The 10,742-nt window shown below is 38.0% G+C and overlaps 1 protein-coding gene across 1 annotated transcript; it reads left to right on the top strand.

Moving 5' to 3' along the window:
* Window positions 1-746: 746 nt before the first annotated feature.
* Window positions 747-10,171, top strand: CYP7A1 (cytochrome P450 family 7 subfamily A member 1). The gene is made up of 6 exons (XM_019421282.2): window positions 747-912; window positions 3,018-3,258; window positions 4,149-4,726; window positions 6,219-6,349; window positions 7,704-7,879; window positions 8,471-10,171. The coding sequence occupies exons 1-6, from the start codon at window positions 833-835 to the stop codon at window positions 8,768-8,770; spliced, it is 1,506 nt and encodes a 501-aa protein (XP_019276827.2). The 5' UTR covers window positions 747-832; the 3' UTR covers window positions 8,771-10,171.
* Window positions 10,172-10,742: the final 571 nt, after the last annotated feature.

Below are 10,742 nucleotides of genomic sequence, written 5' to 3'. Positions count from 1 at the left end.
GTTAACGGTTGTTGGCTCTGAGTGGGGAGTAGTAGGGAAGGTTAGTTATAAATTGACTTTCACTTTCTACCAAGATAGGTTTCAGTTAGTCTTAAATTATTTGAAATGAAATTGCATTACTTTAACAGCTAGAAAAAGTAACAATGTATTTTCAATGAGCAAAAATGGTTGATAAAATTTTGGTGCTTAAAATAAACTGCTTAATTGGCAGGTGGACTTATGTGGGATACCTGCTTGAGAATGTTAGGTAAGTAACGTGTTACTATATATAGCAAAATTTTTATGATTTTGTGAAAGCGCTGAAATGTGAAGCAGCAGAAACATTTCACCCAGTTCTCTTTCCTTTGAACTTGACCACGATTATCTCTTGCAAATGATTTAAATTGATTTCTTCTTCAAAAGGTAACAAGATCTACTCATTAGCTTGATGATAATGTATGTTTATTTTTCTTTAAATTATTACATTTTACTTTGCTATTCGATATCCTGAACACGTTTATGTTTTGTCCTTTTTATAAGCATACTAAACTTGCAATATTAGCTGTTGTTGCCAGGTCTGAATGTTAAGTCAGTGTATGTTTGAGAGACCTTCAACTTATCAAGTATTCCAGGTCTCTGATTGTTTTGGAACCTCTTCTGATACCTGTGGACTTAGTTCAAGGCCAGTTTTTTTTTTTTTTTCTAATAAGATGAACAAATGGTTAATTGTTTGCTTTGGTCACTCAAGTGTAAGATCCTACCTTATATAAAAGTCTAGCTAGAGTCTCTGTTCGGTGACATCCTTACCTTTCTAATCAGAGAGTCGGATTAGAGTTTGCACTAGATTTGCAAAATGATGACCGTATCTTTGATCTGGGGGATTGTGGTAGCAGTGTGCTGTTGTTTGTGGCTTATTCTTGGAATGAGGAGAAGGTAAGGAAGGTTTTATCTTTAAATGGCATTTTAGTTCATTCATTTAATAGTCTTTTACCTTCATGGTTATATAATAAATTTGGTGTTATGCACTTATACTCATTAGCATTTTCTTCTGTAATTAAAAAACTTAAGCATTTTAAATTAATTAAAATTTTTAAAGTGAGATCTTACATCTAACAAAAGATAGAATGACAGTGTTTCCCTTTTAGTTTTGACATACCCATGGTCATGCAAAAATGTACAAACTTGTTAAACATACCCGCCAAACTTTATAAGGTCTCTTTGCATGTGTATGTGTGTTTGTAAAGATGAAGTTTGGATTAGTAAGGATACGAATGGTAAGTGGGGTCTGCAGTGGGAAGGGTTTCTTTCAAACATGAGGATTAAAAAGATGCTCCGTTAGTTCTTGGGCATCGTACAGACTCAGCCTAGGTTTGGACAAGAGCACAGAGCCTGCATTGATTATTCTGTCACTTTCTTCTCATTAATGATAATCAACCATGTTACATTGGGAAACTGCTACATATATATACTATCACTTTTATTTGTGTGTCGTTTATAATTGGTTCAAGCATATGAGAAGTACCAATAGAGTCACATACATAGCCGTATTTCTTTACCTTCTGATTGGCTCAAAGAGTATTTGGGGGAGGGGTATGTAAGTATTCTGTTATATCAATCTCCAAAAGACGGAAGTACCCAAAACATGTCTTCGGCTATGTAGATTGCTATGTGTTGTCCGTCTTTTACAAGTTTTCTGGTGTGTGTGCTTTAAGGTATTTTAATTCAGGCCTGATAATTTCTAGTTTTAGTGAACCTTACTGATCTTTGAACTACAATGAAAATAATTATTTTATGCTAAGTAATTCTGTCAAGAGGGATAGGAGTTTATGTTGGAAAATTAATGTTGATATTATTTAATAAAAACATTTAAAATAGCATGAAAGACTGTGTGGGGCCACCTGGGTGGCTCAGCTGGTGAAGCATCTGACTCTTGGTTTCAGCTCAGGTCGTGATTTTATGGTTGTGAGATTGAGCCCTGCATTGGGCTCTGTGCTGGGCACGGGGCCTGCTTGGGATTCTTTCTCTCTCTCCCTCTGCCCCACCCCTCACTTACACTCTCTATTAAAAAAAAAAAAAAACTTTTGGGATGAGCTCTGGGTGTTGTATGGAAACCAATTTGACAATAAATTTCATATATTAGGGGCGCCTGGGTGGCGCAGTCGGTTAAAGCGTCCGACTTCAGCCAGGTCACGATCTCACGGTCCGTGAGTTCGAGCCCCGCGTCAGGCTCTGGGCTGATGGCTCGGAGCCTGGAGCCTGTTTCCGATTCTGTGTCTCCCTCTCTCTCTGTCCCTCCCCCGTTCATGCTCTGTCTCTCTCTGTCCCAAAAAATAAAAAAATAAACGTTGAAAAAAAAATTAAAAAAAAAAAATTTCATATATTAAAAAATAAAAGACTGTGTGTCAACTATACTTGAAAAAAGATGCAAAAAAAGAGCATGAGTGTTGAATCACTATTGATGATCCTGTCAACACTTACATAATTTCATCTTATAATAACCTAATTTTTTAAATGAGATTCTTATTGTCAAATATCACTATAGAATGATATCTTTAAGTTATGAAGATTCTGAACACTTCAATTTTGCCATCTTCTCTGCAATTCAGTATTCTATATCTTTAAGGGTAACAATAAAAGAAAACATTCTGAGATACGCAGGCCAATGATGCTTAGAAAAAATATAAACACTAGAATGTAGGTGGTTTCATCTGTACTGAGAGCAAGAATCTTGTTGGCCTTGTTGATTCTTTTATCCTCATCACTGGGAAAAATGACTATCATTTAGTAGACAACAAGTTTTGTGGAATGCATGCACGGATGGATGGATGGATGGATGGATATAGCAATCATTTTCATGTTACTAAGTTAATACAACCCATTATTTTAGTAAAAGATGAGGGCCCCAGGGACCAAAAAAAAACTATCTAGAACTGTAGAGAGCTTGGAAGCTGAAAGTCAGTAGTAAAAGTTTACAAACCAGGTGTAAATAAAAAACAATGTGTAATTTCTCATAGCTATCATGTATTTGTGTCTTACAGACAGATGGGTGAACCACCTCTGGAGAATGGGTTGATTCCGTACCTGGGATGTACTCTACAATTTGGGGCGAATCCTCTTGAGTTCCTGAGAGCAAGTCAGAAGAAACATGGTCCTGTTTTCACCTGCAGATTGATGGGAAACTATGTCCACTTTCTCACGAATCCCTTGTCATACCAGAAAGTGTTGTGCCATGGAAAATACTTGGATTGGAAAAAGTTCCACTTCACTACTTCTGCAAAGGTAACCCGTTTCCCGTGTGTATAGCATTCTGCTTGTGTGTCTTCTACTTCTGAACTTGTCAGTTTACTTAGCATTTTGATGTACTTAGACTTAAAAAATAGAGATGGTGAAGAGGGTTACCCTTACACGGAGATTCTTAGAAATATAATAGATCCAATTAGATATAACCTCTTGGTACTAATCCTTTCAAAAGTCAAAATAGGTATAGATTTGTCATTTCTTAACTACCTAGACTGAGAGAAAAATGAAATATTTTGCTGAGCCACATGGCACTGTACCAGTTAGACAGCTACAAACTCACTCTTGTCAACTATGTCTACATGACTCCCAGAGCACATGGGGTGGGAACTTACCCCTGAACAACTGTTTTGCCACACTCTATGCCACACCAGTTGTTCAATTTTGTTAAGCAACTGATCAGATATTTTGGTATCGCTTAGCTATAATCTAAGAGGCTCCTTAAGAGAGAAAGGAGTTAGCCAATATTTAGTGAGTCTCTGCAAGGAAGTATTGGACACAGTCTCTGCTCTAAGCAGATTAAAGTCTGGTAAAGTACATCTACAAAAAAATATAGAAGAGAACTGATGACTAAGACAAATATAGATTAGCACCAAATTAACCTTCCATTAGATGCAATAGCATAAGAAAAGTAAGAAATAGGCAACTTGGGTGGGTTGAGGGATATTCCACCAAAGAACTGGAATTTCAACTTGGCTTTTCAGGAAGCCATGTATTTGAAAAGTTCTCTGTATGTGGAAAGGCCAATTTCCCTCCTTCCCTTTTTTTTTTAACAAGTAGAAGATTATGAAAGCATCTCATCTGTTTTTCAGCCACTTTCTAGCACTGCATGAGGTTTAATCTCTTTTCTCACACATTTCATCTATTGTCAGGTATTTGGGCACAGAAGCATTGACCCAAGTGATGGAAATACCACTGAAAACATAAACAAAACTTTCATCAAAACCCTGCAGGGCGATGCCTTGAATTCCCTCACAGAAACCATGATGGAGAACCTCCAACTTGTCATGAGACGTCCACTGGTAGCTAAATCAAACACGCCCGCCTGGGTGACAGAAGGGATGTATTCCTTCTGCTACCGAGTGATGTTTGAAGCTGGGTATTTAACCCTCTTTGGCAAAGATCTTACAGGGCAAGATGCACAAAAAGCACTTATTCTAAATAACCTTGACCACTTCAAGCAGTTTGACAAAATCTTTCCGGCTCTGGTAGCAGGCCTCCCCATTCATGTGTTCAAGACCGCGCACCACGCTCGGGAAAAACTGGCAGAGGGCTTGCGACACGAGAACCTCGGAAAGAGAGACCACATCTCAGAACTGGTCAGGTTTCTGAACGATATGCTTTACACCTTAGATGACATGGAGAAGGCCAAGACACACCTCGCTGTCCTCTGGGCGTCACAAGCAAACACCATTCCGGCGACTTTCTGGAGCTTATTTCAAATGATTAGGTAACGAGCCACGTACCCGTTGGTTTCTTTATTTGAATAGAGCCAAGAAAATCTACTATTTTCACTTAAAAAAAAAAAAAAAGAGTCATCGTACTTTGTCATGCTGTCAATCAAGAGTGTGACATTTACGTTGTAAGTGCTTAACAGGTATCAGCTCATCCAATCCGCATAAAAACATAAGCAAATGTGATTGGTAAATGCATCTTGTAGAAGCGGAGACCTTCCTAGGGGAAAAGAACACAATATGTAGGGTCAGTTCAGGCCACCTGGGCCCAGAGCCCTGGCTTTCAACCTCAAGCTGTTCCTCATGATGCCTCCTTAAGTTGATGAATTCTGTCTTCATAATCACAAAAATATATTTAAGCGCTTCTGACTTCTGGACAGTAAGAGGGCAGTACCTACGCCTTATTCATCTGTGCATCAATAGTTTGTTTTTTTCGCTCCCTTATGACTTCTTAGAGTTTATCTCACCAACCATGATAGCTGTGGATCAGTCATATTATTATTAATCCTTACTGATGGGATTTAGCTAGATTTTGCCTCTTAAGTGTATGTAACGAAAACACCGTATGTGATATACACTTTACATAACATGATTTTCTTCCCAAGTGTTTTTAGAAATTTGCCATTCAAATCATTTACTGAATTATCCCAGTTAAGTTGAGTGTTTTGTGTCACACGTATACAAAACTACGATTCTGTACCATTGGGAAAGCCAAATTTCCACTGATGGCTGACTATGCTATGCCTTTAATATAAAAAATATCTAGAAACAATTTCAGATATAAAACCCCATTACAAATCTGCCTCAGATGTTAAACGGCTTCCAAAGTTTTTACTTGAGAAAGCTCTATCCAGAATCAATTTATATATTTACCGTAAGGTTACAACATCAACGTAATATCATCAAGGTAATAGTAGCCATTTTATGATAGCCACGCATATACTTATGAGACTCAATTTACTGCAATCGTGTTCTATAGATCCCTTCCCATGGCATCTACTAAATGTCCATGCACTGAAATGAAGTGCCATTCATTTTACAAGTCAACACGCTAGAACAAAAACTTATAACATGCATGGAAGAGCTATTGTTCTACCTGAAATCGCGGTATGGATTTTAAGAGTAAATTCAGATTTCCATTTGCACTCTATAATTGTTATCTTAGAGGCAATTTTCCTCCTCCATTGCTATGTGTGTGACTGATTTGGCCAGGTACTCCTTATTAGAATCATTTATTTATAGAAGTATGCCCCAAGTTTTACTTCTATGTCGCAAGGCCTCGTAAGGCAACGATTCTTGCGAATATCCAAGGACTTAAACACAAGTGCAAAACGGAGTAACAAGTAACTGCGAATGCCCCTTCCCCACCTTCTCTGGTGTCTTGGCCGCCTCCTTAAAAGAAGGGGAAAACTCCTATTTGTTGGCAGCTCCTTTGGTATAGACACGATTTATTTTCTGCACATCTTTTCTTTTCTCAACGTTTGATAGGAGCCCTGAAGCACTGAAAGCAGCCACTGAAGAAGTGAAAAAGACCCTAGAGAGTGCTGGCCAAAAAATCAGCTTTGAAGGCAGTCCTATTTGTCTGAATCAAAGGCAACTGAATGAGACACCAGTGCTAGGTACGTTTACTATGTTACATTTCATTGACTGTGCGCCACAAACGGTAATCGTCAACGTGCATTACGTACTTACTTTGTAAGCATGAAGCTAAGTATTTCATGTGTGTTGTCCTGTTTGAGCCTCACAGCAATCCTATGACTGGGGACTAGTTTCTATATAACCAGAGAGGAAATTGATATTTAAAGGTTAAGTTCTGAGCTGGGATAGAACGGTGGACCCAGAGACAGTGTTTACGTGGGACTCCTGACCCTACATTTCTCAACTGTGTCTCTGCCCTGCCCGACTCTTACCACTCATGTTACGATTACTGGGAGCATATTACTCATTTTCATGGAACAGAGAGGAAAAAGTACCATCAAGAAACCACAATTAGCTGCATGGGGGGACTGATGGGATTGAAGGTTGTTTTACTTTTCTTATCTTTGCTTCTCCATGTTTTACAGAAATACAAAAGTATTCTATGTGTGTAGTGATAAAGAGTTTTCTTCTTGTTTTTGTTCCTTTTCTCTTGAGGAAAGAAACCAGCGTATGCAATTAGGGGCAGCAGGCCTTAGTGGAGGTGACCATGAGGCAAGAAGCATAGATCCTATGTTGGGCTGTGCCCACCATGGATGACCCCCAGACATGTCGCTTCATTTTGGGGGGCCTTGCTTTTCTCATTTGTAAAATAAAGCTGCTAACACGCTATGATTTTATATACAATCATGTGATGAGCACCTAAAACACGAGAGTTAAGAGGACAGAGGCTAGAGGATCAGGCTGGACCTTCGCATGAGATCTTCATATTTTAGCTACTTTCAGGGTGGTTCTTTCTGCCCCTTTACATCATACAACATCAGAGTGTAGTGATGAAAATGGGTTCTTGGAAACACTCAACGGAAGCTGCGTTAAACATCTGGGAAAATGTTTCCATATAAAAAGGTTAGCAGTATATTCAATCTCAAAAGTAATTAACTTTGATTCACATGAAAGTGATTCACTGATTTTTCAGTTGTATTGGATGTCTAGTGTCAGATAGAAATAAGATGATTTTAGCTATAAAATTATGGAAGTCTAGTTCCCATTGGTGTCCAAGAAGATTATATCTTGATCAAATGATTATTTCAAACTCAGATTATCAGATTAAAAAGCACATTCAGACACAAGTGAATCACTGGTTATAGCACAGGGGCAACAGAATAAAGTTTGGGAAGGTTTTATCTGGCCGGCTGTCCCGAGTTTGTTCAACTTTGTGTAATAGGTTGCTATCAGTATTTCAGACTCCATATTATGAGGCCTTTGAATACATGACTTGTTCTCCCATTCATCCTTCTTTCCCTCCTTCTCCTTCTTGCTTCCTTTAACAATATTTAGATAGTATCATCAAGGAGTCTCTGAGGCTTTCCAGTGCCTCCCTGAACATCCGGACGGCTAAAGAGGATTTCACTTTGCACCTCCAGGACGGTTCCTATAACATCCGCAAAGATGACATCATAGCTCTTTATCCGCAGTTGATGCATTTAGATCCAGAAATCTACCCAGACCCTCTGGTAAGTGACTGTTAATCCCAGTTCGATACCCAGGGGAGGCCTACCCAGATGGAAATAAAGAGGAAATTTATCACTGCAGAATTGATTTAACCATTGAAACCATAGATGGGCATTGCCTCCTGAATTATGTCCAGTATTCATATATGTTGGAAAACCTGGAGGCTGGCCTGAATTTTAAAATTCCTGGTATTTGTCATCACATCATCTTTGCCTGACTTTGTTTGCCGTCATGATAAGAGAGTTGCTGGCTTCCTTTTTCCTTAACAAGTACTGCTCCCGAATCCAGGAAATTAGACGCTAATATATATATTGGCTCTTCTAGTTTCTAATCTGAATTTGTCCTTCTTGTCCTGCCTAATAGAGGAACTAGTCACCCAGGCAGGATGGAAGGTATTATAAAGCTTTTTCTGTTCCCATCGGTTCCTGTTAAACTATTCCCTATTACTTTCTGAGTCAAGGTGGGGAATTGGCGAAATTACCCACAGATTGGATTAAAAACGAAAATGACTCGTTGGAGCCTCCAGGTCAAGCAAGAGACAGATTCCTTTAAAACTAGCTGATAGATTTATTTTCTTTGTATTTTTATTGCAGACTTTTAAATACGATCGATATCTTGATGAAAATGGGAAGACGAAGACCACCTTCTACAGCAACGGAATCAAGCTGAAGTATTACTACATGCCCTTTGGGTCAGGAGCGACCATATGTCCGGGAAGACTATTTGCTGTGCAGGAAATCAAACAGTTTTTGATTCTGATGCTTTCCTATTTTGAACTAGAGCTTGTGGACAGTCACGTTAAATGTCCCCCTCTGGACCAGTCCCGCGCAGGCTTGGGCGTTTTGCCGCCACTAAATGATATCGAGTTTAAGTATAAATTCAAACATTTGTGAACACACGGTTGGCAAAAGAGGACGAGAGATCACGTGACTGGCCTGCATCACACCATCACGTATCAGTCCCTCTGGACAGTCACATTTGGCCCTGGTGGCACTGATTCACAGGTCAACGTGCTTGTAAATCTTAACATTTTGGTGACAGTTCCCAGATGCTATCGCAGACTGTGCTAGCGAAAAAAACTAGCTTCTAGAAGCACAATACTTTGTTTTCATTTGAGTAAGTCAGTGAATGTTCATAGAGCCAGGGACTGAAGTTCATTATTTTCAAAAAAAAAAAAAAAAAAAGTCTTTCCTCTCCCCCACCCCCAGAATGAAGATATTCCGATTGGCAAATGGTTTTATTTTTTTTTTTTCCTAAGGAAATGATTTCATTTTTATAAAAACCACCCAACAATCATGTAGAAGGTACAGATTCACGTTTTAGTGAAACAACATGATGTTTTGAGTAGATATGGGATATCTGGTTGTTTTGTTTTTTGTTTTTTGTTTTTTTTTTTTAGAGTATAACCCTTTCATTGTCCAGCATCTGTGACAGATTCATGTCATTCTAAAGGATACAGGAAGTTTAGAGCATGATTAGCCCTTTTAAAGGAAAAGGAGGGGGTAGGCACACCCAGAAGTTAGCAAATATCTTAACACATGGTAAATGTGCTGCTCGTACAACCAAGCCCACACCTGACATGCTCCCACCATAGTCAAATGTAGATGCATATTATAAAGATATTTCAAATGGTTTTATCATGCTTCTTAATCAAAATAAAATGTTTTTTTTTTTTCAGTGTTCCCTATAGTATTCAGGGCTTTTAAAATGATGACCTTGAGATCCTAAACACATTAGAGATGGTTTTAATATTCTCTATGGTTCAATGTACTTTTGCTGGAAACTAATGTCTACATCAGGTTTCAACTATTTTATCTATGTCTTCATCAGATTTCATGTGAATGAGAAGACTGTTTTCAGAGAAGGCAGTTTTTTCTGGTATTACTAAACATCCATCAATGAAGAGAATGTAGCTCTCATGTGATATCTTTTAAAATAAAAACTGGATGAAAATGACTGCTTAAAACAACTTTGGATATAAAACATGCAAAGAGTTCATTAACTATAGCTCGACATTGGGTTTTATTTAAATATGTTTTATCTTTAAGTGGCTTGTAGCTGAAGGAAAAGTAATTGTGGGCTATATGGTAGTCTTTAACTCCTGTATACAACAGTGCCTTGGTAAAATATTTGAAACATTGGAGTTTTCAGCTGTACTATTTTTATTGATATTTCTGTATGTATATATATGTAAATATAATTTACTTTTTTCTTGTACTACAAATTCTAAGAAAATCTGTTACATTTGAAAATTTTGAAATGATTGACCTTTCAGAAATAAACGTGTGAACGTGTGCGTATGTTAAATTCTTTTTTTTTTTTTAATTTTTTTTTTTAACGTTTATGTATTTTTGAGACAGAGAGAGACAGAGCATGAATGGGGGAGGGTCAGAGAGAGAGAGGGAGACACAGAATCCGAAACAAGCTCCGGGCTCTGAGCTGTCAGCACAGGGGCCCGACACGGGGCTCGAACTCACGGACCGCGAGATCGTGACCTGAGCCGAAGTCGGCGCTCAACCGACTGAGCCACCCAGGCACCCCTAAATTCTTAATATTGCGAATGCTTCAAACATTCACCTAGTGACAGGCTGTGATAATTTTGCTTATTATTCATCTCTTAGAAAAAACAAAATATTCCTTCACTCAAAAATCTCCTCCATACTTCATACAAGTCATTGAAGATTTTTAATCTTGCTATTTAATATTACTATGGAATTATCTCTTGTGCGGGTTATTTTACATATTAAGAAAATTAAACTCATTTCTATATGGTTCAAGATGGACAAAATTCTGTTTTTATAGCAAATTGTTTTATCTATTTACTTATTGTTTACTTATAATGTTTACTTATTTTGAGAGAGAGAG

Source organism: Panthera pardus, unplaced genomic scaffold (assembly GCF_024362965.1).
Source record: "Panthera pardus isolate Hobbes unplaced genomic scaffold, ASM2436296v1 HiC_scaffold_7, whole genome shotgun sequence".
Lineage (NCBI taxonomy): Eukaryota > Metazoa > Chordata > Mammalia > Carnivora > Felidae > Panthera > Panthera pardus.
The sequence above is the reverse complement of the archived record's forward strand: the minus strand, read 5'-3'. Positions and strand labels throughout refer to the sequence as shown.